The sequence below is a fragment of the Coloeus monedula genome (genome assembly GCF_965178545.1).
Source record: "Coloeus monedula genome assembly, chromosome: 8".
NCBI classification, from domain to species: Eukaryota; Metazoa; Chordata; class Aves; order Passeriformes; family Corvidae; genus Coloeus; species Coloeus monedula.
The window spans coordinates 9,142,477-9,170,003 of NC_138788.1; the positions used below are offsets into that span (position 1 = coordinate 9,142,477).

Below are 27,527 nucleotides of genomic sequence, written 5' to 3' on the forward strand. Positions count from 1 at the left end.
AGAGCTGTGACACAAAGTGATCTTACTCAAAGTTTTCCTTGCGGTTTGTACTTCCAATTCAAACACACTATAAATTTAACAGCAGATCAGAAAACAACTCTGGCTGCATATTTTAAAACTTCTTGCCCCAGAAATGCTTTCAGGAGCCACATATTTGGGGTAAGAGCCCAGCAATACATCCATGACTAAAACCCCACAGTTCCACAACTTTGGCATCATTCCCAGAGGTAAGGTGTGTGCACAGCTCCTGAATGGTACCATTTGACACAAATCAACTTCTTCCTTCCCTTTCTCATTCAGACTTCTGCAGTAATGCTTTTCACCTTGATTTTAATGCCTTATGTACCAGAAACAGTGAGAAACAAAATAACTCTTGTTCTAGGACATAATCACAGGGTCAGCTTTACAGGTGGAATGAACTAAGTTCCTCCACTTCACACTCCAGGTTAACACTCTTCCTCCCCACTTTTAAAAGCCAAACACAGAGACACAGCTAATCTTGTCTTACAATACAGAAAACTGTCAGGATTCCCACACTAAACAGTGGATCTAAGTCAAGTTCCTGTAATTCTTTCTTTTACTCTAAGCAGAGTCCCCTTTCAGCTATCACCTGATTTTACTCTGCAAAAGTTCAATGAACCTTCCTCTAAGTAACTTTGGTCCACCTAAGACAGACCAGAATTCTGGAAATAGGTACTACTGCCTGCACAATTCTTCATTATTTAGCAATCTGGCTTTCCACACGTGGAGAGAAAGTCTTTGGCCTCTACTTCTCCAAAGTGATGAATCGAAGTTCAAGTTGCGGGTTAGGCAGTGTGGAGATACAGTGTAAAGACAGTAGGTGAGAGATGTGACACGTCTGCCTCTTAAATGTCAGGCTCTCTCCAGAGCAGCTCCCTTTCCTCCCAAGAGCTGCTGCTCCCAGGGCTCCTTACAGCCCCTCTGCAGCACCACAGTGCTGTTGTACCGTACCAAACATGGCAACCTGGGGCATATATAGCTGCACATTCAGTTCAGTTTCCACAGCTGGAATAAAGATCCTGTGGCATTAGTAAACCAATCCACCCTTGGGTAAGGACTCCTAGCAGTTGCATTATTTATAATGGTTTCACTTTTATTTACAGTAAGACTATCTGAACCTACTGATGCTGCAAACATCTTAATAAATTACAGTCCCTTAGATAGGGGACCTTTAGGGCAAGTAAAAAAGAATATGTATGAAAGGCTTCTGTTCCACACAGCTAAAAGAATCCAGTAGTGTCCTTTACCCAAAGACAAATTAACATTACACAGAGGAAGAGAAGCAGCAGCATCAAAAATTACAGTGGCCTGGTTTTGAAAACACTTGGCTAGCAGAATTCAGGGCAAATTCCAATCTCATTACCTTCAAAAAGCCAATTAATGGGCCATCCTTTAAGGGCAGGCTTGATGCAGAAGAATAGCAGTTACCTAAGTCCTCTTTATCTTTTGAACTCAAATTCACATTTTTGGTTTTCCATGCTCTTTAAACAAGAGAAGTACCACATTCATGGAAAGAAACTTTACCGGAAAAGCCACATGGGCTTGCCTGGTTATAGCCCCAGATAACCAAGTACACTTTGGCTTCTGTTTAGTGATGTCCAGAAGGGAAAAATGAGATAAATCAGTGCCATACACATCAGGCCACATCACTTCCTCATATGCAAATCAAGCATTTCAAACCAGATTGAAAGGATAATAATTTATGAGAAAGGCTGGGACTCCCCAGTCTTCTGTAGAAGCTTCACAATTATCCTGTTAATCTGAAAATGCTGATGTCACCCCTGAGCATTCACACACAGTGCGTCCATTACATAACTACCAACAAAATAGGAGGAAATATTCTTACCAGATTTTTTTTAAACATTTGCTTACATAAAGCTGCATTTGCCTCTTAGAGTACCACACACTAATAACACACTGTTCCATGTTTCAAACTCCAGTAACGTTCTTTTACAGCTGCTGCTTGTTCAAAGTGGCAATGGGATAACACATCACATTCAACTTGCTTTACAGTTCATGAATTATTGCATATTGTACCCATATCTAGTTGCACCAATTAAGGAAAAATCCATGGGAAAACATCCACCCTGAAATTAAAGCATCATTCATATTAATCAAGAAACAGAGCACCACTCATGGAAATTTCCTCCCTTTTCACTTAAGCCATTAGCACCCCCCATGATGTGAAAAGTCTCACCATAAGAACTTTGCACATAAGAACAATCAGCACATTTTCCCTGTGCTCTATCACATTTATGTTATTCTGACTACAGCCCCGAGAGTTGTTACTGAAAGATCAATGGCAACTTGTGCAGAGAACTCCAAAATGCATCAAGAGGCACAATACATCATCTCCAGAAAATTTCCAGCCTTGGCTGTTTAGACTGACCACAGCCTCAGCTCCAGGCACTGAATTTTGTTCTCCCAACACAGAGGTGAAAAGCAAAGCACTACCTTCAGGATGCTCCACTATTACTTTTTTCACCCTTTTTTTTACCACTTTTTTTTTTAGCAATTTACCTGACACTGCCTTCTTTCTGCAATCACTCAGAGGAGTGGTTTATTGCATGTTAAAAGACAAGATATGTATTGAAAGTAGCAATTTTATTTGAGTTAAAATTATTTACAAAAACCCAAAGACATACTTCATGAAACTGGTACAAACTATTTTTCCTGCCGTTGGCTTTTGCTCCAAAGATCACAGCTGAGAAATACTGTATAAAATAAAAATAGGATTGGATTCAGAAAAGTACTCTACTGTTCTAATTTCCAATTGAGAGTATTTACACAAATATTTACAATGGAAAAAAAGTTACTTTAAAACTTTAATTTGCAAGTTGGCCTCAAGTACCCTTTAATGCAGAGTTATTTGAGGGTCTAACACACAAAAATGCACTGCAGTTCACAGGGTGATTTCTCCCCCCACCCTCAAAAAAAAAAAAAAATCTGCATTTGTCAGTGCTTGACAATTAGTTACATTTAAAAAAAACCTGTTAAACACTGAGGTAAATCAATTCCCAAACAATTACCAGTGTAACAAAGAAAGGTAGTTGTCCCTGCTTTCCCCCATCATCACATTTGCATCTTCTTTTCTCTTGCCATCTCTCCACAGGAAACTACATAGACAATTTGAAATCTCATTATGTATGTGAAAATCTCTAAAATCCGAAAACTAGATGGGCCAAATATTTACTAATTTCCTCCTGATGCAGATCATTTACATACACCTTTTTCCCTCTCTCAGTACTGTTTTGGTTTTTTTTTTTAAGGAAGGGGAATACAACCTCAAAAACTTTTCTAAGTTACACTGATACACTAAGTTTTAGAAGGTGATGAGAGAAAATGCAAAAAAATATGACCAACGTAAGATTTTTGCCATTAATCAGTTACTTCCTTACAGAATTCCCAACAATCTGCATTATCAAAAATAGGAAGACATAGAAGGCAGCCACTGTATGTAAAAAAATTTACAGCTGGCACTGATACAAAAGCACAAGTTCTTAACTTTATACACGGAGATAACACAAGATCTAAAAGCAGGTTAGATTTCCTGTTATTTCCCCCTCATTATACATAGAACTAATATTTTTATGGCTTCAAGTTTTACAAATTCAATGGAGTAACATGATGTAACTACCTATAAAGGTATTAAAAATGTCAACGAAGCAGATCGCAGAACAGTCTGCAAATATTCAAGACCACCTTAATAAAAATAATTAATAATCAATTCTGTTGGTCTGAATAGTGAGTGCAAGAAAAAAATTGTTAAAAAAGTCATGTATTTTCTGGGATTCTTTGTTCCACTTAAGTCCTCAAACACAATGCTTTGCTGTGAACTAGACCTCAGACTGAACAAAATCTTAGCTATATCAGCAATTTAAGGCTTTTTGTTGTATGCATTTCAACTCTGTCATACTACAGAAGGATGAAATAGAAAGATTATGTCAGCTGGAACCGTTAATCCCCATTGGTGTTTTAGCTTCTTTAAAATTCTTCCCCCTAAAGCATCCAAATTCTTTGTATTCAACATTATAAAACACACCTTGAGTTCTTCCTTGAAACAAATTAAAACAGCATTTCAAAGTTTTTGCTTATTAGAAGTGTAAACTACCCTGGGATTGAGTGTTTTTTAAATTTTTTTTTTTCTTTCTTCATTTCATTTGCATTTTAAACAGGGCACAACTTTTTACAGTCACTATTCCTTTTGTGGATAACGTACCCTCAATGGTTTTGTGTGTTTATGGGTCTGCATGCTCTTGGAACTACAAAGCATTATGGTCTAGCTGGTTACAGTACATGGGCCATGGGAGTTTTAGAACTGACAAATAGTTCAGTGACCTAATTTCAATCAAAACAGTATAAAAAATAAACTATCCAATCCTCGCCTCTTTGGATTCCAACAAATTTTAAATATAGACAGTAGTTAAAATCACAAAAGTATTTAAAAATTTATATTTTATGATTTTGGAATAATCTCGTAATAAAAAAGCAAGAGCAAATTAAACTCAGATAGGAGCGGTGCTGCTGTCCAGAACTTCTTTATTAGAACATTTGTTTGATACCTCAGTAGCTAAGCTGCCTTTGCACCTGGCTGGCATGAAACAGTGGCTCAACAGTAAACAGCAGTTGCACTATCAGCAGCAAGTTTTTCCCCTTGAAACTTGTCACGAACAAAGCAAGAAAAAAAGATAGGGAGGGTAAACCCTGCCAAAAATATTTAAATACTGCACTGCATCATAAACAGCAAGGTTTCTTTATTTACTTTCCTCAGAACCTTTTTCCCCTCATTTTTGATAGTTGCAGATTGATGTAGTAACTGTCTTTTAGAAAATGCTGAATGCATGGTTAAGAGACCAGGTAGCCTTAAAAATCCGAACACGAATGACACAGATGAATGCTCTTGGTATATCCTTCAAGGACTTCTTTCATGACTTCTTCTTTTGTCTAAGGGTAGCTCCAGCATTAGAGTGCCTGCAGCGGAAGTTAAGTATCTAGCAGTGTTCCAAGTATTCAATCACCCTAGAGATAGATTTCTGGCCTGTTGTTCCAACAGCACACTGGAAATGCAACAGAAAACACAAGTAACAAACAAGCATTTGTAGCACCTCCTTCAAATATCTGAGAGCTATTCTGTTTTCAGAATTTTAGTATTTACAATTATGTGTCAGTAAAAGCAAGTAGGTTCAGGCAGACAATTCAGAAGTATCTTCCTGACCAATCACAATACAATGACAGACAAATGGGCTTTCAGTATTAAAAAACAGAATATTGCCCGTGCTCTTATGAAGACACAAACCGAAAAATGTTAATGCTTCTAAAAATGCATTAAATATTAACAGAAAACAAAATAACAAAAATATTTACATACATCAATTTAAAATATGTATTACTTACAGTAAGGTTCATAAAACTGAGAAATTTTTTGAGCATTTCGGTCATTATCGAGAAGTCCCCTTCAGGTAAGTACTCCCTCACAGTAGTCACATTGATCTAAGAAACAAAACAATCTTTTTACATTTGGGAAATATTTTTCTGACACAGAACTATAATACTCTGCATGTGAGATGCACTAAGACAAGTAAATTCACAGCATTATTAAGATGGCTTTTGGTACCATCTTTATGATTTAAGTCTCTCTCAAGCGATACTCATATCTCTACTGTGTGTATGTTTCTAGAAATCAATTGCTAAAATAATTTTTCACTGTTGGTTTGTTGAGGCTTTTTCCTAAAAAACAGAAAAAAGAAAAAAAAAAAAAAAGGACTATCAGACCTCCCCAGGACCTAGAAGAACTAAACCCCCCATGAGATCATTCCCTTTACAACTGCAAAGGGTTGAGAATTACTGATCTTATTGTCAGTCTCACTATGAACACTAAAACTGTTACGGACACTGATGAGTCCAAAGGCACAGAACAGCACCTCGAAGACCATTTCTGCCACCATGGTAAATTCAGACAAGCCTGAAGGTCTGAACTCATTTTCATGTGAACATATTATTGAGTTCTCAGCCACTGGAGTTCCATATTTTTAACTTCAGCTTTCTATTACGTATTTCCAATCTGAGACAATTATCTTGAACTAATAGGAACATACACAAGTTCATGTGACTTCAGTGGAAGAAAAAATTAAAGCAGACTGATAATAAGTTAGTCTGATGGTAACTTGCTTACTAAAACTACTGAGAAGGAACAGGCTTAGCCGGTTTTCCTCTGCCTTTCCAAAGTAAATTCTTCTGCTGACTACAAGTAAGGGGAGAGAGGTAAAAGAGGTCAAATACTCAATTCCAACTGTTTTTGATAAACACAGTGATGTTCAGAGAATTTGTTTTGGATGGAATATCTCTGGCAACTTTTCCCAAAGCTGTGTACATCAGTGCAGCTTCACCAATGTACTTGTTCACACTGAAGCCAAATTTCATAAACCCCTTTCAATACAGCAAATTATCACTTCATTAAAGATTATACTGGACTTAAGATCAACTTATTTCCTTACTGGACTCTCCTGGCAGAGACAGCCTAGAAGCAAGGCTGTGTATGAGGCCACAATGCAGTCCTCCATGTGCTTCCCAGCATGCTGAAGAGCTGTAAAAGAGACAACAGTGTATTGTACTCTCTAAGCAGCTGGTATCTTTTACTGCTGCAAAGACAATCTTTCATTATCACTTCCCAGAACACTTTTTTCTCAAGCAAAACGAGCTTTTGGACTGAGATTTCAGAGATCAGGAAACACCACACTTACTGACTCAGTAGCACATTCTTGACAAAAAAAATGGTCTTAATTCACTTTCAACTCATTCTGCTGCACAGTATTTTGTCATTTGCCATTTCAATGTGCAAACTGTATGCTGAACACACCAAACTACCAATGTAAATGTTTCATGTGATGCTACAGGCCTTTAAGACTCCCCCCAGGGTAGTTTATTGTATTAAGCATAACAGGCACAGCATTTTTTGCTGATGACTCAGCATTTTGGGAAAAACTACAAATAACTGCAGACAGCAACTGATGGAGCTACAAAGAGACACAAGGATACAAAGCTGGAAAAAGTAATATACTACACCTACTAACATAAGGTTAAAAAAACTATTAAAGTAATACACTGCATCTACTATCAGAGGATTGAACAAGAAGGAATGATGTTTCAGACTCATTTTCCAGAGACAAACTATGTAACAGGTCAGAGATACTCAAATTCCCAGAACAAACTACCAAAGATGCAGCACATCAAGGCACTACACAGGTACCTCAGATACCACTGATGAAGTGAGAAGACAGACACAAAGCAGGTGGGGACAGAAGAGGCACAAGTGCAAACAGGGAGAGGAGGGGAAAAAGCCCAACCCTTAAAGTAGCTTGAAACAAGAACCCTAGAAAACAAAACGAAGGCAGGTAACTTTCAAGGACTATTCCAGAAGAACAAGAGAACAGCCTAAAAGCCATCATTTCCAGAATATTTTGTACATGGAGTGTCCCAAAAAGGTTTGGGATTTTGTTTCTTTTGGGTTTTTTTAAGAAACAGATAAAAGGTACTATTAAAAACAAAAAGTAGCCTAACTTCCTTTGCTTCTCATGTTTCAGATCTAAATGGCTCCCACCTATGGCCTGCAGCAGTTTCACCTGGGATACACTGAGGAAATCTCAGCCCAAAAGACTGGATGTAGACAGGAAGCAGAGGACAAGGTGGGATTTTATTCTATCGTACTGTTCTTTGCCTTTTCTGAGCTCATCACAGCCAGACAACGTACCTTTATTAAGATCAAGTTCTTCATCATCTTCCTCCTTCTTATCCTTCTCCTCAGTACTGTCTGACTTCTCTGTGGAGACCCACTGGATCTCCCCACTTGTCTCCTGCCATTCCCCACTCTTATCATGCTGAGAAGTGGGAGCTTCTTTAATCAGCTCGTCTGTCTGGCTCTCGGCCAGCTGTGCCGCTCGCTCACACTCCAGGAACAGCTAATGGGGGAATTCCAGGAGAATTTGTTAGAAACTAAACCCTGAACACATTCAGTTAATACTTACAAGTTTATTTTCTGTTCACAATTTACCCCTTAATACAATTAGTCTTTAACACTTTTCTTAATGATAAGCTTTTCCTCTTCAAAGTAAAATATAATCTGGCCCAACACTAGTGCTGTGCTCCGCAGCAAAGCCTCCCTCCCTGGTGCTGAACCACTTGCCAGGCTCCACTTGGGCATCATAAATGTTTAATCACTTTCCTTGAGACATGGCTTGAAGACTAAAAGCTGCCATAATTTCCTGTCCATTTTTGTTCTCTACCAATTTTCATTTTCATTTCATGCTAACTATCCCCTCTTGGTTTTCTTAGAGCAAAAATATGAAGGAGTAATTTAAAATGACTTAGCAAGAATGTGAATGACCCAGGAATCTCATATTGTGCACTTATTCCTCATTAATTGTTTTCCAAACCATACAACCACCAGTTTTAAATATTGCTTTGCCAAGCTATATACATTAAGATTTTTAATATTATTATTTTTATTGATTTTTTTTGTCTGCTGCTGGACAGCTATTTCACAAAGTTAAATACAACTGTTAAAAGCATCCATAAAATTACCTCCACTGAAACAAGAAGTCTAATTTTCTTACAGTTTTTTCATTTTAGTTTGCATGGTAAAACTCAGTCACCAAAATTATTGGTGGATTTCTTTTTTTTTTTAATAAGCTAGTCAACTTAAGAATGCTGTTTCACATCCATAATCATTACATCTGTATTTTACTGCTTTTATAAAGGATGATCCTATTTTTTAACTTAAAGCTTCAAACTCCCAAAAACATAGGACTTCAAAAAAATCTATGGAAGCAAAGCATGTAAAAGAAAAGTTGTTTACAGCTGATTTAGAACAGAAGTCAAAGTAAATAATCTAGGAACAATAAAACTATACATAAATTGTATAGGAAGAAAAGTTTTACTGGATGTCTGTAAATCACTGTATTTTACCAGGGAGGCTGTTTCTGTAATGAACAGTACTGCAGAAATCAGGATTGTGAGCAGCAATCTTCCCCCTACGTCTGCTCCACTCCTCAAATGCTAAACAGAAAAACTGGCACTCTTTCATTGCCGAGTTCTCCCTTCCCAACCCTGCCAGTCTGATAGTGAGAAATGGTACCTACTGCAGGAAAACACTTCTCACCTGCACTAAAGCCTGAACAGCATCAATCTGTCCAGTTATCTTTAGGCTTTCGTCTCCTTCGGCCGTACACAAGGAGTCAAAAGAACACGATGTTTCCATATTGACAAGGCAGTGCCTGTTCCGGGCACTGTATTCGACGAGATTGATCAACAGACCCAATCCCTGCAAGATTGCAAAGTCAAGAAGGATTACACACATTGCAAAAAAAGGTAATTTAGCAAAAAACATCTATTCAGATAAACATCTTCAGGCCTTATCTTTCTGAGAATACACAACTTATGAAACAGTCTGATAGACAGGGATCAGGATTTAATGAAATACAAGGCAAAACAGAGATGCCTGTACAGGAGAACTTTTATGCAGGAATCTCTGTTTTTCCAATTCTGAACATTAAAACATTTTTGGAGCTGAAGATTCATTTACAGGTTAGGGATTCAGGTATCCAACCCTCAGCTTATGTTCTTAAGAGATCCTTCACATACACAGTTTCACTGTTGCTATTTAGGCCACTCTGACCCATTTTATATATGCTGAGGTAAATCTGAAAAAGCCTTTAACTCAATTTTTCCACAACTGAAAAGATGTTTGAAAATTAGTAATTCACATACTTACTTAGCTAAATCTCTTTGTTCATCAAGCAGTGCACTTCTTCCCACCAAATACAGGGAAAAAACCCGTCAAACCCACAAAATCCTGACAGAAACTTTAAGTACCTCACTTTAGGTATACATGTGGTTACTGAAAACTGTAGGGGAAACTATTCCTTAATGAGGAACCAGAGCAGCTCAATGCACAAGAAGGAGGCAAACCATTTTCTGTTGATGTAACAAGCACAAGAACTTACCAGCACCCGAATATCAAATCTCTGTTCTTGAGGTAGGAACTTTGGAACCTGAAGCACACAATTCATCGCTGTGCCTATCAGACCATCTTGTTCACCTGTTTTTGTACTACCCCATTCTGCAAACAAAGAGAGGTCAGAGGCTCAATATTGAAAACACTCACACTCATAATGGTAAGCAGCCTAATAAAAACCTTCTGGCCCTAATGACAAACCAGCCCCTCTCAGCCCAAGCCCTCATCTGAACTTTTCATACTTGCAATTCTTCACGCAGCTTACAAAGACAAATTACTCAGGGCACCTACCATGCATAACTGCTTTATTATACTGGACTTGAAAAGCCATAATCAATACAGAAAAATATATACACTCATGGTATATTTGACACTTCACCACAGAATATGCAAAAAATTTGCTGGTTTACCATTATCATTTGTCAGGTTGAGCAAGACCCCAATGATGGCCCTCATGCAGTCTTCCACTGCTTTACCCACGTGGTTAGTTACATTCTGGTGGGGCAGAGGCTTATTGTCTGGTAAACAGATACTGTCTTCAGCACGATTATATCTCTGGATTAACTCCTCACAATGCTGCAGTGCTCTGCAGGGAGAAGGAGCAGAACAAAATTATCTTTACAACATACAGAGCATTCCACCTTTATACTTGTTTCACAAGGAAAAAAACCTTAAACACAGAGCTTTATGCAGAATTTTTCTGATACCCAGTCTGTAGGGAGAGATAAACTTATCACCTACAAAATCTTTTATAAGCTCAACTGAAAACTGTGAAAACAAAAACCTGGAAATCTCAGAGCTTTATCAGCTTGATATTTCAAGGGCTAGTTAATTTTCCTTTCCAGCTTCATCACGTGGTCTTAGAAAAGATATCTCCTCTTCTTACAAACCCAGCCTCTCATATCCTCCGACCATCAAGATACAACATGATTCTGACAATGTTACCAGCATGTTCTCTTGTTCTCAGAGCTATTTCCACTCAGTAAGGAATGACACATGACTTCCCAGCAGTAAAATCTTAATCTTATAACACTAAGAGACCACAGGCACGATTCTACTGCATAACATTAGTTTCATGTTAAACCACAACACTGATTTCCATTACAAACAAAACCTGAAGTGTCAGAAATATATACTGGTTTAAATAACATATTAAACTGTGGCTTGCTTTGTTTTAATTTAAAGAAATACTCCAAATAGCTAACCTATAACTGTGAAATCATGTTTCCAATGAGGTCTGCAGAGTCAAACTTTCAGCTGCATTTGTTCTCTTACAAAGAGCAATACAAGGTGCAGACAGGCTCTGCCAGCCAAATGAGACCTCACCCAGATTGATAAATGGGTTAGAGGTGTTTGTACAAGAATCTCTGCCACGGAGAAATGCCAGAACAAAATATCACTATTTTGATTCTTAGTTACACTGTCAATTCTGCTATGCTCCATTCCAGTAAACACTTAAGCATAATGAAAACACAATAAATAAATGTCGCTTCACCTTCTTCTGTGTTCCTACTTAGTACAGCAGGAGCTCAACCCGCAGTCTGCAGCTTCTACAGACCCAACAGTAGCAGCATTACACATTGGTAGTACTCAGGTAGTTGCCCATACCCCCATCTACATTAACTTTACTCAATGAAAAGCAACAGTGGAAGTTTTGGGGTTATTCGTCCCAAATATAAACCACGGCATAAACCATTTCTTTTTTTTCCTTATCATGTGAGGTATTTTGCAAAACTAGGGGTTTTCGGGATTTTTTTTTTTTTAAACAACTTACTTAGCTGAGGAGACTATGAGTTGTGAGTCTTTGTATGCTATCAGATAGCTCTGATTTTCTGGATTATGCACAGTTACCTAAAGAGAGAAGGAGAAAGTAGTATTAAAAATGGGAGGTTTTTTTCCCCGAAAGAGAAGCATTTCCTTTTACTACCACTACACTTTATTCAGTTCCACATTTCTTGGCTATTATCCAGTGTAAACTTTCACTTCTCATTTTCCAGTATTTCCTTGGGAGTTTTCATCTCTAAGTAATTGTGGCACTGAAGATAAACCCATCTTCCCTGATGAAGCACAGAAACCATGCAGCAGAACGTTTCGCCACAGCAGAACCCTGAATCCACATTCTGGGACTACAGTATCCCAAGTGTGCACACAGAATACAATTATATATGTGGTATTTTAAGGACTTGACATCAAATCCACTTCTGAGAGCTTACTACACGTCCAACCGTAACACACAAGGTCTTCTCTGATTCCCTTGACTGAAATTTGGAATCAACTTTGAGAAACAGTGGAAGTTCTTCTCTTGGACTTGCATGATTTGGCATGTTTTGATTTTGTCATCTCTGCCAAGTTCCGAAGGATCTTACTACATCACAAACACCCGTACATCCAAATTTGAATATTCTAACACTAGACAAGGCTCTTCTACTGTTGCTTGGCAATTCCATCTATTGAATATAAAAGCAGAAAATTAATCTGAATTTTTTTTTCTCACTGCTGAAAGACAGGTAAAGACAATTTTCAAGTCACCCTTCAGCAATGGTTCTTGTTTCTCAGTTTTTAGCTTGCATTTACACTCTAAGTCCGTCCTTCTATTTTAGTGAAGAAAACAAGAGACCACTGGAGCTACTTTCCCTCTAATTTGGGTTTAAGGTGTTCAGCAAGATTCATTAACCTGTACTCTGATCCCAGCTGTTTTCTGATGTGTGGACATGTCCAGCTAGAACATAACAAGGCTCTTCTGCTTTCTTCAGGTATCACAACAGAAACAGTAAAACCAGGAACAAACACTAAACTTGGCAAAACAAGGCATTGCAGATAAACACACTCACCATTCCTGTCAAGTAAACTCTACAAAAGTACCACCATGTATTTTGATTTTCTTCCAAGTTCTCAAATATTTACCATCTGCATTTACGCACTCAACTGATGACAGGACTCGTTTGCCTTTCAGGGCAATTTTCTCTTTCAGCACTTCCCCAGCTGATGGTTCAAAGTAGCAATTCTTAAAATTGATTTATTGCTTCTAAGAAAATCCCACTTCCATAATGATCAGTTACTACTAGACACACATTAGAGAGTCAAACTCATGCCTCAAAAACAACATCCATAAACAGCAGCTTTTTGTAGGAACTTAAGAAAAAGAATCATGTTACATTCAGTTGTTCTTACCAAAAATAATCTTGGAACTCAGTACACACACACAGAATAGTAAATTAAATTTTCAAACATTACAGAAACACTGATAAGCGTCAGAAAGTTAGTACAGTCTATGAAAAAATAATCAACATTATAGAGCTATAATGTGACTCCATACTGAAAGAATGTAAACCAGAACAGGTCTGCTTAAGAAGCAGCTTTCAGAAATGCAAAGGATCTGCTCATACTCACACTTTCTAAGACCCGTAAACATCTCTCTGCACCCCATAACGAAGCAACCAACTTCTCTTCGTTTTCATCACTGCTTAGGTGATCCACACATTCTTTAACTAAACACAAAAAGAAGTTGTTTTTCTCCATAAGTAAGAGGTCTTCAAAAGCTAGGTGTACAAACCAACCAGCTACTCAAGAGTTGCTATCAACCTTGTTTTACACTTTGCACACCTCCAATGCCAGGAAACAATCATGAATTCATGATGAGCACTCCAAAATTTTTCATTTTTCCATGTAAATGAAAAAAAACCAAACCTTACAATTTTGTCTTTACAAGTTTGAGATTGTTGTTACAAATCACCTAGCCATGTATTTTATTTTCTCCTTCCAAAAACAGTGTCCAGTACATGACTGTGTTCCTTAACTCTAAGAGAGTCTTTTAGAAGAGGAAAGAGATAGGGCAAGCACACACTTCCCACACTTTACAAGCCTGAAACCGTGTTCAAATTGAATACTTTTATCTCTCCAATCCTTCCTTTGTTCTCCCTCTGTTTATTTAAGACCAAGCTTTATTCAGGTCAAGAATTCAGTTAAAAATGTCCCTTTTCCTACCTGTGAGATTCTGATCAAAAACACAGTAACTGAGACACATCTTTGAAAAAATAATGAAATCAACTGTCCCCCCTAACCCCCCCCCCCCAATTTCTTCTTGAAGGGTTTACTTCCTTTGGTATACTTAGTTTAAAAATATCTGGTCTGAAAATAATTCTAGAAGACTATAAAGGAGAGTCTACTCTAGAATAAGTGTGCTGTACAGAGATATGCAACAGCATTCTGTCCAAGCTTAAGCCATTTACACATTATAATGCAACACTTTACATTCACATTCTGTTTTAATATGAAAACTAACTTCAATCCCACATGCAACAGATTAAAGTCACTAATATTTCTCAGTAACTTCATATTGAATTGTGTACTTTATTTTTAACACTGCTAAGAAAAATACATAATATTTCTATTTTTAACCACAGGAAATGAACATTCCAAAAAGCAAACATCTTACTACAGTTCACTCTTTTTTCATGCTGTCAAAGCAGTATCCCCACTATACCTTTATCTACAATATGATCCAGACCACCCAGAAGTCGCAGTTCTTCTTTAAACCAGTCCCCAGCTCGCTTTGAGGTGAGAGACAGTAATGTCTCCATTGCCAAATGCCCAGTCTGAAAGAGTTAGGTTCTGGAATTAGTGAAATCATCATTTGCAGCTGTAGCCAATATATCAAGTCATACAAATATATGTCACATGAAAACCATAAAAATGAAAGTAGAGATTTTGAGTAGAAGAACCACCAGAGGGAGCAAGAACAGACTGGAAAATATGTGTATCTTAAAAAAAGGACAGTACTGATAAAAAAGGTACTTTGCCTTTTCAAATTTATTTTACTAATAGCTTAAAAACCCAAGTACACTCCTGTCGTCTGTTTCTCTTCGTATCAAAAGAAACAAGTGGAGGAAGGAAATGGCAAATCAGCCAAGCAGTAAAAAAAAAAATCAAGAAAATCCCCAGTGAACACAGCTTCTCAGTCTCTCAGATAGACAGGCTTTGCTGCTCACAGATCACATTTGCTTCCAATGTAGGTATCTTGTGCTTTTAATTTTAAACCTACAGAATAAAGCAGTTAAACTGAACCACTGTAGGAAATCTTATTCTATTTACTGATACACTTCTCTGAAAAAAAAAAAAAGGAACACATATATAAGTTCAACAACAGTAATGGTCAATTCACTCCCTACAAATGGAAGTACAACAGTACTCATCAGGCCTGAGCAAATGCTCCATTGTGTTAGTATAAGCCCTCCCCCCAACCCCCAGCATCTCCAGCTGCTTTCCTGGCTTTCAAACTACTTGATTTCCAAGGAGGAAAACAGAGTCGAAGATCAGATAAAGAAGAGTTACCACCCAAAGGTGTTTCTGGGTTGTAGGAGCAAGCCCTGCAGCACACTGTCACTGTTAGCATAACAGTAACAGCATTTCTCCAGGGCAAATGGAAGCATCTGGGTCAGCAAAGTGTTGTGGGGATCAAGAGAATACAAGCAGCAGCAAATCTACAACAGTTAACTTCCTAAATACCTTCACAACAAAAGCTCAAAGGCCACACAATATTTTAAATACAGTGATTCGTTTTCTACTAAAGGGCAATAAGACTTCAAATAAGTCCAGAAGAATATAATCTTTGTACATACTTAATAAGAACATTAATTTTCTTTTTTCTTTGTTAATAAAAGCAATGAAACCTTGTAACCCTTTTGCTTTTGAGGAAAAGTAATCCACTATATTCAATTTTTTTGGTCAATTACTACAAAATTTTAACACCAAAAGGCTCAAAAGATGGTTCCCTTAAGCTTTCAGCCTTATGCTGAGAGTGAAAACCAGAATACCATCTTTTACCATCTGAAAAGAGAAGTCACTCCTGAAGGTTTTTGTTATGATGCAACAGTGAGGTGGTAGCTGCAAAGGCATGAGCTACAGAGGGCTGTGCTCCCTGACAGGTGAGGGCCATTTGCTGAGGTGAAGGCCAAGTTCTTCAGGTTTTATCTTCTTCTAATCCAGCACAACAAGCCCAGAACAAATTCCACCTGCACACACCTCCTTTTCAGTTTCTGGGTTTACATTTTAACATTAAAGAAAACAGAACCTTTGAATATTCAAAAATTAGTCCAGCCTAACGTCTAGACAGACACACAACGGTGTCTGTGGAAAGTTGGAGGCAAACTGATCACCTTCGCCTGGTCTGCGTAAGATTCAAAAAAACGAAGGTGTGACTGGTTAGGCACAAACTGGAGGTATAAAAAACATCTGCTGCAATCCTCCTGTTTCTCACTGGATATTGTCAGTCTGAAAAGGCTCAGAGCTTTACTTTACCCCCAAAAGATTTGCATTTTTGTTTGCATTTTCTGCCTGTCATCTGGTACAAAACAGAGATTATTTATTGTATCTCATGACAGGGATCTACATGAAAGCAGCTTCATCTTCAACATATGAAGTTCATTATTGTCTCAACTTACCATTGCTACTATTTTAAACCGGAAGAGAACCTAATCATCTCATTTGGCTTGCAAATATTCTCAAAATACTATACAGTCTCTGCTTCTAGATGGTGCAGCTGGAAGGAAACCAGTTTCCATCTGTGAGGTACTACAGTATTCAATGCATTTACAGCAACAGCTCAAAATAAATTTAAGAAACAGAGCTGCCTCAGGGAAAAACCCTCAAATAAAACAGCTGAAACTGATGGCCTAGGATATTAATGCTCTTTACTCATGAACAACATCCTCACAAGACTGAGTCCCTCCCTTTTGATATATCCTCTCCTTTTAAAATCTGTGTCTAAGAAAACACGAGAACAGAATTATAGTTCATAAAAAAGCAACAGGCTAGATCAGATTATTAATATGAGAAAAGCTCAAGCAGGAGACAGTGGTCTTTGTGGCTGGATGCTTTAGCAATGAGGAACCTGCCCCAGCTGTTCCATGCTTAATAAAGGGAGCTGTCTTACATTTTATAGTGCAAGAGATATCCTGGCACTGACAAACTCTGCTATGTGAGCTGCCTTCAGTGCCAAAACAGCACTGAAAGAAGACTCTGATTATACCAAATCCTAGCTGATCACCACCCAGAGAACAAATTTCATTCCGTGGTGGTATTTTCAGACTGTAAACTGAAAGTGCAGAACATAATCTCAAATTCATTCTTCCTTTGCAGATTTCCAAGGTCAGAAAGTTAATTCAAGCTCCCTATTGGCACCTTTCATATATCTGTAAGAAACAAGCCTAAAATTGAAACTTATAATTCGTTGTCACCATGATCTGACTACCAAGGTTAACAGTGATGTAATGGATATTATCTTCCCCACCCAAAATTCACCTCTTGCTAAAGCTACAGAATAGTGACTCTTGGTACCAATTCAGCTCTCTGTTCCATAACCAGAACTTGGAGGGAAAACACCCCAACAAAACTCTTCCTAAGCTGACACAAAAGTCCCAAAAGGTACAAAAGAAAATGCCAGCTGAACAAGGCACATCATCTTTTAGTCTAACTGAATATGGAACACAATCCTGACTGCAGATTACTGCCAGGAGTTGGAGCATCACTTGCACAGACAAAGCTCTGAAAAGCTCACTTCATAAGCAGTAAATCAGAAGCTTCTCCCACTGGGTATAAGCATTACACAAAAAATGGCAAAAAAAACCCTAATAAGGATCTTGCAAAGAATGTATTACAGGATGTCAAAAAATCAAGATCATACTAACATCCACTATACTGAAATATGGCAAAAGCAAAGACACATTACTTATTTTTGTCATTTATGGCCCCCCATCTAATCAATCTGTCAATCAATTCTTTAAATACACTCTTCTAAAAAGCCTCACCACTTATTCTTTTTATTTCCTAAGATAGCTTGATGCTAGCATCAAACCATGGCCAAATTTATTTTAAAACAGAACCAGTTCACTCTGCTGCAGATGAAGGTATTTTCATAAAGAGCAAGCATGCTTGAGAAAGGAAGGAAAAAAAGTCATCCACATTCATGGTAAGCAACAGAACTGCCACAACACTTCAGGCAGGGAAAAATCAGTTCCTGCAGGATGATTTTTTAATGGGAAAACCTGCACGACATTTTGAATTTAGCACACAATACTCTTATTCCCATGCACAAACCCCTACTTGTTTGTGAAAGTACTTACAAAACTCAGGCAAGGAAATGGAGTCAAATAACCTATGTGTGGTCTTCAAACACACAGTTATTCAGTGTTACTTGTTTGCAACTGCTCCCTGTAACCAGCTACCCTTAGCAGGGGCAAATGGAGACTCATACAGCTGAAGAACATCCTAACTTTACCCTACTAACAACCTTTGAAAAAGGAAATTTCAAATTTAAAGAAGAAAACACTTGCAGTGCAGTCAAGTATACATCAAAGACAGATAAAACACCAGGAATCCTTTTCTGGGGATATGAGATGAAGGATGATGCTTGCAAGTTCCATTTTATTAAGCATTCCACAACTGCCAAGGCTTTCCAATAAAAGCATGTTACGCACCGTGATGTTTTCAAGATCAAGATGTTTGTTGTGAACAGTTTCACATAGTCTCCGAATTTTTTCCTTAATTTTATTCATGTCTTTTTCATTCAGCAGCTTGGCAGAGGAAGCATCTTGTTCCAATTCCAGAAGCCGTATCATCAGATCTAGACTAGCTCTGTCTAAATCCATGTTCAAGCGATCTCTACTCAGGATGTACATTAGAGCTGCTGTACAAAGGGATAAATTCTTGGGTTGGGAGAGAAAGAAAAAAAACAGCTTTTATTAATCATTTTAGGCAGACCTGTTACCATTTTTAATAAACAAGCTAAAGACTTAAAAAAGAAAATGCCTGACAGGTCCCAGTCTTAGCACTTGCATGAGCACTCACTACTGAATGGAGATTCCTTCTAGCAAGTTACTAATGTGTTCTAACAAATAAAACTGAGACATAAAGCACTCAATGTATTTACAAAGCCCTAGTAGAAAAGCAGGGATTTCTGCTTTTTAGGGACTCAGTGCTGCAGACACAGTAAGAAACAGTAACTCCAGTAACACAGTATTGCAAAAGAGACAGATGGCAGGGGAACAAAATGAAAAAGCCCAGGGCACACACCAAGGTAGGTGAACATTCTGGTTCGAGGGGATGAACTGGTGACAGCACCAGAAAATCCAGAGATGATGGGGACAATGTCTGCAGGGGGGGAGTGCCTGGGGACATAAATTTGGATTCTGGCAAACAGGTCTGTCAGGTAATAATTTATCCAAACTTTTCCAGAATAAACACATTTTATTTCCAGGGGAATTCTGCTTTTTGGAAGTAGCCAGAGTATACACCAGCTTCCCCCTGTGCCTCATCCCCATCAGTCCTTCACACATGAATGTTATTAACCTGACCATCCATATCTTACACAGAATTGGTGTAGAGGGACACCTGACTGGCTAAAGGACACCTAATTCTTCTTGAAGGAGGAATTAAATTCTACCTTCATAAGGATCCAGAAAAGCCAAGGTAGAAGTTGACTGTCAGGAAGGGACACACAACACTGAAGCAAAGCTACTCATTCCTGGTGTCTAAGTACAGCCCTTGCACTGAGCACAGAGCTCCAAGTTACAGGAAAGAGGAGCAATGTTCACTGGAAACAGAGGTGTGCTCGGCACAAAACTGTCAGAAACCTCTGGCAATAACTGGAGGAGTTGGGAGCTGGGGGTGGGGGTGGGAGGTGTGTCCCACTGAGTTTAACCCTCAAGAGTCAATATGCTGCATGCATCCATCACAATTGTTTCTGTGTAAGGTAAATTAAACATGGAAACAAACTAATTCTGGAATATAAATGTTGTACAGCTCAACAGGAAAGAGCAGCATTCTGTGTCATAGCAGATTAACATCTTGTTTCGAGTTCAGCCAACCACCAAAGCAATCATTATCTGCTCTGTTTATTTTAGAAGTAGGTAATAATCATACCTGGTCATACTAAGCAGTATCAGCGTTTCCAAAACAGGATTAAGCAGCTGACAAGTCTATCAAAAGCTATGTGAAAACTCCTTCCTGTCTGAGTCAAGGAAATCCTCAGGTGAATAAAGACTTTAATGTGACCAACTACCATGTATATGAACTACCGAAGGAAGGAAGCAAGAGTTTCCAAATCTACATCTTTCATGAATACATGACAACAGAGTTGTCAAAAAACCCCACAACAAACTCTTAGCTATAAACATTGCTACCCCAGCATTTAATCACTACTCCAGCCTTGCCAGAGGTAAGGGAGAAAGAATCTATGAGACCTGTCTGCACAGGGTATACACTGGTCACGCTGAATTTTCATTAACTTTCTCCAATAAGCCTTGTAATTTTATCATTTTAATTACAGGAATTGTTTTCCCTTCATTTACTTGCAGCTGGCTTAAACTATACATGTCAGGTTCCCTGAAGAATTGGGTTCTTCCAGAATGGGAGTGATTAAAACAGGACACAGAGTACACACATTCCAGAGAAACCAAAGGTTAGCTAATCATTGTTCAGCCAATGTGGGACTTCAACATCTATGACCAACTGATTTTTAACGATCAGCATTATCTAGGTGAGTTTCCGGGCTTAAAAATAAATGCTCAAGGCCCCAAAGGGGTTTCTATCAACAAGAAAGTAGGCAGCAGTTAACAGAGGTAAATTGCTGAATTTATCATCTGGGCTGCCATTATTCAGGCATTTCAAAAGTCAGAGACTGTTCTTAGATCATTACTCAGAAATGCTTTACAGATACTCCAAAGTCTGGTAAGGGCAATCACACTCATTCTGTAAACCTCTGTACCAAGCCCTTGCCTGTTCCAGATTCTCTTCTTTTCAACCCAACCAGCTTTCCACTATGAAGGGAGTAATGGCTCTTTCTCCCTCTGCATCAGCTCTGCCAACACTTCCCTTCAGACCTGCCACGCAGCTTTCAAGACACTTAAACGCGATCACAAGGGACCAAGACACGATGCAGGGGGTTTCAGGCTGCAGGAAGACTGCTGGAAAAGCAAGAAGGATGGACCAGCTCTGTGTAACAAGAGCCAGGCTCCTGCCACAGCACGTACACAGGAGGGATTCAGGCCAATAAGCCTCCAAATGCTGATGTGCAACAGGAAAATAGTGATGATATAAAAGTAAGGACCTCAAATGTGAATGGTGCTCACAGCATGGAACAAACATGCTTTAGCTTCATACCAATGATACAGGTTTTCTAAGACTGGTTTCTCCTATTCCCTATGGGCCTCATCTGGTTTCATCTTGAAAACAATTCTGCCTTTTGCACAGATCTTCCCTAAGTGTTTAATTAACCACACTGAGTGAAAGCTATCTCATGCCCTATCGTACACACAATTCTGAGCTCAGAATGAGGGGAAAATTGTTGGTACAACTCATTTTTCATCAGTATCCTAAGAGAACAGAAAAACCAACCAAAGAAGCAAATCAATCCTTCCAAATGCCACCCTTACAGAACACAGTAGAGGAGTGGTCTTTTTGGGTGAGCTTCCCCCATCCCATTCTATTCCTCAAGATATATAAAACACATTCTGCTTCCAAACAAATGTAGAGAAGAGAAAAAAATAAAATAAATAGAATTTGCTCTAGACATAAATTTCATGGCATATCTAACTATGGATTTGCACTCCATACTGCTACAGAATTCAGGAAAACATCCTAGTTTGAACATACACTCCAGAAATGGAAGACCATTTACACCCACTCTCATCCTTGTCTTCTCTTGCTTGTTCTATTAATACTCCAGCTTGTGGGAACAGATGGTTATTTTCTAGGGTTCAGCACTACATATAATGCACTTTTATCTTTTTTAAAGTTATTCACACACTGAAGACATTACAAAACCACATTTCTGTGCTTAATTGCTGACAGCTATAATAGAAATATAGTTTTTACTTTAAAAATTAATAATACTTCAAAATCTTTACAGAGCACCACCAAAGAGACAAAGTCAATTAAAAACTTATGCTTCAACACAAGTCTACAAGAAAAATTTGGTGGAACAAGTAATTTTCATGTGGTTATTTTTGGGCATAGCTCAGTAAGATAGCTGGTTATTTTGTTTTCCCTGCTGGTTAAAGAAATGCCAACTGCCAGTATTGCAACTGCTACTTTATATTCCTTATGGGTATGTTAAGAGTCCCCTACACACACAGTCTATTCCATTGTATCAGAACAATGAATGCAGTATAAGCCCGTATTTGTTTCCATTAACAATGTCATTGTGGCAGTTTTCCCATCTTCAAAATACTTGAAGAAAATATTAACCAAATAATTGTGCATTTTTAGCTCAGTCCTTATTTATCTTACGGGGATTTGAGCTACGCATGCAAAGTTGAGTGTGATTTATTATTCTTGAGTTCCTTTGAAACGAGATTTAGTGGAGAAACTTCTACTCACTTGGAAAAAATTAAAATTTCAGTGAAATAATTAGTGAATGAAAGGGTAGTACAGAAAGGCAGCACGCTTATCCAGAGATGACTGTGTTGAAGCACATACTGTCAGTAGTTAGGGCATATCCATTAGCATTCATCAAGACTAGTTTGATCACTAATTTCACAGTACTGTAAAACCTGTACCAAGAATGTACTGTAACTATATTCAAACATTAACTACCAATTTTTTTTCTTTGACAAAAGGGAGCATTTCATCAAATATACTGAAAATAGTGAACTTAATCAATGCTTTTTGTTACTGCAGACTAATAATAGCATGCAATTTCCTTTTGAACTGTATGTGCTAGTTCTTTTGAAAATGAAGGAATAATGGTAACTGTTAAAACACAGCCAAAAATACACCCAGCAAGCTTGTACATTTTCCAAGGAACTGTAGCTGTCCTCTGCCAATCTCCTGCAACTCAGTGGTGGCAACTGTCCTAAATAGAGTGACTGTACTTCATTTATTTCTAGTATCACTTGGCACTATTTTGACAGCTCACAAAATAATGAACTCCTTGAACTTAGTGTCTATGTTTTACAGTTAGCCATTGCTAATTTTTGAGGGAAATGGAAGATAACCTATTATTCTAAATCAGTTACTTCCAACTACAGCTTTTTTTCCCCCACCTACAGTAAGATGTCAAATACCACCTCTGAAATGTCTATTTCTGTGGGTGCAAAGCTGCATTCTGTATTGTATGTCATTCTTCTAGAGCTATTCTAGAAAATTATAAACCTAACTGATATACATATCTACTACCCATTCAAAGTAAAATCTCATCTTTTCAGCTTTTGTAAAAATATCTCAAGGAATACCCCACAGAGGTAACATCAATAAGAAGGAAAATAAAACTGCTTCAGTTTAACTCCCAGGTCATGTTACCATAAATAGCTGAAATTTACCTTTCCTAGAATCCAACAGCACATTATATATGCTCAAAGCATTCTAAACCTGCAACTACAGCAGTGCTCAAGGACACAGGCACCAGACATGAAAAAATCCCTACAAGAGCTACAGAAGAGGTGGTAATTCTCATACAAGCAAGTCTGGAGACGAGCACTTAGAGCCACCTCTAAATATAAGGAAGAAGGATTCCTTTCAAACATATTTGAAAGAATTTAAAATACAATAGAATTCTTAAAAAAAGCTTAAAAGAATACATTAAAAAAAAAATCCAAAGCACAGTCCATTTTTACAAAATCCCTAATTTTTTAAAAAATAATTTCCAAACCCAGAAGCACATACACAGTGGAATAAGGAATTTTTAAGTTGAACACAGGTGCTCTAATTTTTCATACCACTAATGAATGCTTTCTAAAATGGAGCCACTGATCCCAGAGGCACCATGATATACACTATACTCTATATATATATACACACACAACACATACCAGTGCACACTATACTGGATGCCTGATCTTGAACAAAATCCCCACCCAGCAGACAGGTATCACCAAACTTCAATGAAATCCACAACTCCACAACATATCCATACCTGATGGTGCTGGGAATCATCCAGTGTTTTGAAAACCATGGCTACCATCCCATGTGCTCTCAGATGCATGCGGAAGCTGGGCATGGCGCACTTGGTCGCCAAGCTGATTACACTGCAGAAAATTAACTCTCTGTTAGAACAACTGAAATGACCACATGTAACAAGAACAGCAGAGACACAAGTCTTCAACACATGACTGACCACATGCCTCAGACCCTGGCAAACTGTTGGAATGTTTCTTTTAAAAGTTGTGTAAGGCAGGTTTGCAGCTGGCGAACAGTGATTGGTGAGCAGTGTTTTATTCAAGTTGCTTACCAGCACCAAACTATGTCTGCTTTATTTTAAGCTTGGCTAAAACCAGTAAAACCAGGATTTTAAAGGGCTGCCTGAATTTGCTTCTAAAAAAAAAAAAAAAAAAAAAAAGCTGAAAATTTCCAATAGTTATATTGAAAGGAAAGTGCCATGGATGAAGCATAAAGCTCTGATTTAGAGACATGGGAGAGCTCATTATGGACCAAGGCATTATCAGAAATTGTAAATGTGAGCTTCCATTGCTATCTAATGGTTATCTAACTAACTGACTAGTCACACTTATGCGTAACATTACTTATACAGAAAATTTTTCTTTTATATTTACTGCTGCATTTATGATCAATGAAAACCCAATAGATTTCAGAAAAAATCTGATAAATTTATCAGTCTAATGAGTGACTAGCATAAGAGTTTATTTTAAAAACGGCAGCCTTCCCCATGCTTTCTCTGTAAGCTGTCTGCCATTTCTAGCACAGTGCAACATAACAACTGCTAAAAATGTATTGCTTTTAAATGTGCACTAATGTGGGAGGGATTCTGCAATCAAGTCTTCCACGATTACTGAGGAATCTGCCTGTAAGAGATTCACCCAGTGAGGTGTTTAAAAGAAAAAGTGGTCTTTCTGTCTCCAGTCACAACAGCTCCAGTTAGAGCTTACCTATCTGTTTGAGTCTTTTATGTCTACTCCTATCCTTAGACATTAATTTCCTTTGGAAAAACACTTTTCTTTTAATTTGTTAACTGAAAGAGAAGATTTTTGTTGTGTTTATACAAGTTACATTCCATTATATAAATTTGGAAAGAATTAGTTTAAAATCTTAGTAAGTTTGCCACATGAGCAAATAAGGAACACTTGCATGAAAAAATGCTCCTGAACTGTCATCATAGGAGTAATTTATTCTTATCATAGTGTATATACAAACTGGACTATAGAGTTCTTGTATTTAAACTCCAGCAACAATATTCATTGCTAGTTTTGGAGGAACAAATAAATTTTAAAGTAGCTATCTGAGAGGCATAGAAAGCTTTTTCTCAGCCAGTCAAATCACAAATAAAGCACTGCCATCACCTCTCTCCAAGGATTCAAGTTTTTCCTTCTCTACTACTTTATTTTACTGAACAGAGAGGAAAATTTAGGTATATGAAAAGTATTATTGCATGGCTATTATATTTAATATTATTATAAATACTTTCATGTACAGGCAACTCACACCAGTATCAAGTCTCAAACTTTTTCAAAGCAAGGCTAACATTTTTGCTGCTTACTTCACAATAATGTGTAACTTGAATATTAAGACTGCAGTGAGTAATCCAAGACAAGTTAAAGAAGCTTCCAATTAATATTTAGGTCTCAGTCCTTCTAGTGGGTGCCAGTTATGTTATTTCTCAACAGAAGATGAAGAACAGGCAGTTGGAGTTAAACACTATCTCACTGTTACTTTAGTTCTAGATTTTGATCAAACTCTGCAGTCTTAGGGATTTTATTTTAGAGTTGAATTTGCATTAAAAACAGAACAGATACCACACATAAGATGCACTAAACAAAGAGAAGTTATCAGAAGGTACTTTTTTAATTTACAGCAAGGATAACAAGTGTGTTCTTACTGCAGTAGGATGTCTCTTACTGCATAGTTTTCTATTTCATCTTCATAGCCATACTGCTTTTGATTATTCACAAGATACAATCTTTATTATTATTTTCAAATTTTATTCTTCATGGCAGAAGTGCCAGGTAAATGTCAATGACATTTTAAAGCACGGTCACTTCTCTGATGTGTATTTAATTCAATATCTCTTAAATATAGGTACAGTGTTTTATATTAAGATATCTTACCTAAGGCAACGTGTGTTTAGGGGCTGATTGCTCTTCAATCCACTTAACAAGTACTCAATATCATCTGTGAACTCTTGATTTTCACCAAATTCCACTACATCATTGAAGTGCTTTACATGCTGAACAACAGTGTATAACTGGAAAAGACAAATATTTTGACCTAAGTAAGTCACTCTTGGGATTGATTATAATCTTAACAAGTACAGTTTAAAAATGTTTTCAGTTTTAAGTGCAAGGAAACATTAAGATGTTAATAAAGGCCATTCAACTATTTAGATAAAAATATTATTTTTAATAGGAAAGCCAAATTTCATTTTGACACTGTTCCTTCAGTAGTTAGGATTACTAGTAATTCTTTATCTTAAAAATTTGTTAAGAATACTTACTTCTTTGTCTTCTTTCCTACATTTCAATGCAGTTACTATCTCTTGATAGGGCTGAGTAGGTATTGTCACAGTTTTTATCACTTTGGGAGGTGGTGCAGGAGCCTTAAAAACTCCATCATCTTTATGAATTGCCTCCTTTGAAGATAGCCTTACCTATTAATAAGAAAGTGCTAAAATGGGCAGATGTTTTGAGCATGAAAACATACACTAAATACATCAGGAAACAGTACAGGTGTGCAATTGTCAACCTCACATTTTGGGACTGTTTAGTCCTTTCCTTGCACTACCAAGATGTACCTAAGCTGTGTGACAGTGTGTTCAATACAAAAAAAAACCCATCTCTAAGTATCAGGAAAGCTCCAGCAGAATTCTGAAACTAAAACCAGCAGAAGACTAAGATGTCCTTTATATTGGTTCCTTAAGCTTTAGGGTAAGTAAACCAAACAAATTCAGTGTTTATAGGCAGTTATTTGTTGCTCTTTGAAGTCTCCTACCCCTCTGCACTGGAGCTTCCAGGAATGACCAAGCTGGTTGCTCCATGGAGCCCTCAAGAAGTACCTGGGTCTGGATCCAAGCACAGCCCTGAGCCATCCCTGCCTCAGCCCAGCTTGGCCTGCAGGACTCTGAGCCAGCTGTTCTGGCCCTGCCTGCCAGGGACACTGCACTCCTGTCCAACCCCTCCAGCCTCACACTCCAAACTCTACCTGGCCTGAAGGCAAGAGACTACCAATATACATTTTGTAGCAGCACAACAAATGCCACACAGAGCAGGCCTCAAACAGGTAGAGCACACTCAGTATTCTCTTATCCCCATTTGTGCTGTTAAGTATTTGAGGAATATCATACCATAGCACAGAATACAGCAAAACCTGTTCTACAGGGAGTAGAGAGCTTGATGTCAGCTCTAGAATAACTACTGACAGGTTTCCAGACAACTCAGGCAAGCATTACTGGTTTCTCCTCAGCCTACTTTGCTGTATTAGTTTGAGGCCACTAAAAGCTAAAGTGCAGCTTATCTTTAGATTACTTCTTTGGCACAAAATCTGACATGAAGAC

At 37.8% G+C, this 27,527-nt stretch overlaps 1 protein-coding gene across 5 annotated transcripts in view; it reads right to left on the minus strand.

Annotated features, from left to right (window-relative positions):
* Positions 1 to 2,610: 2,610 nt before the first annotated feature.
* The window catches only part of WAPL (WAPL cohesin release factor), a 137,712-nt gene continuing 112,795 nt past the window's right edge, over positions 2,611 to 27,527 (minus strand). For 4 of the 5 annotated variants that reach the window (XM_082286057.1, XM_082286059.1, XM_082286056.1 and 1 more), the window contains 14 exons: positions 26,472 to 26,624; positions 26,086 to 26,222; positions 23,940 to 24,051; positions 18,505 to 18,732; positions 14,514 to 14,625; positions 13,421 to 13,518; positions 11,805 to 11,881; positions 10,441 to 10,616; positions 10,020 to 10,135; positions 9,176 to 9,337; positions 7,769 to 7,976; positions 6,516 to 6,604; positions 5,416 to 5,511; positions 2,611 to 5,078 (listed from right to left, as the gene is read on the minus strand). In XM_082286057.1, coding sequence (XP_082142183.1) covers positions 5,013 to 5,078; positions 5,416 to 5,511; positions 6,516 to 6,604; positions 7,769 to 7,976; positions 9,176 to 9,337; positions 10,020 to 10,135; positions 10,441 to 10,616; positions 11,805 to 11,881; positions 13,421 to 13,518; positions 14,514 to 14,625; positions 18,505 to 18,732; positions 23,940 to 24,051; positions 26,086 to 26,222; positions 26,472 to 26,624 — 1,830 coding nt within the window. In that variant the 3' untranslated portion in view covers positions 2,611 to 5,012. The remainder of the gene's footprint in view (positions 5,079 to 5,415; positions 5,512 to 6,515; positions 6,605 to 7,768; positions 7,977 to 9,175; positions 9,338 to 10,019; positions 10,136 to 10,440; positions 10,617 to 11,804; positions 11,882 to 13,420; positions 13,519 to 14,513; positions 14,626 to 18,504; positions 18,733 to 23,939; positions 24,052 to 26,085; positions 26,223 to 26,471; positions 26,625 to 27,527) is intronic. The other variant, XM_082286060.1, reaches the window with a different exon arrangement.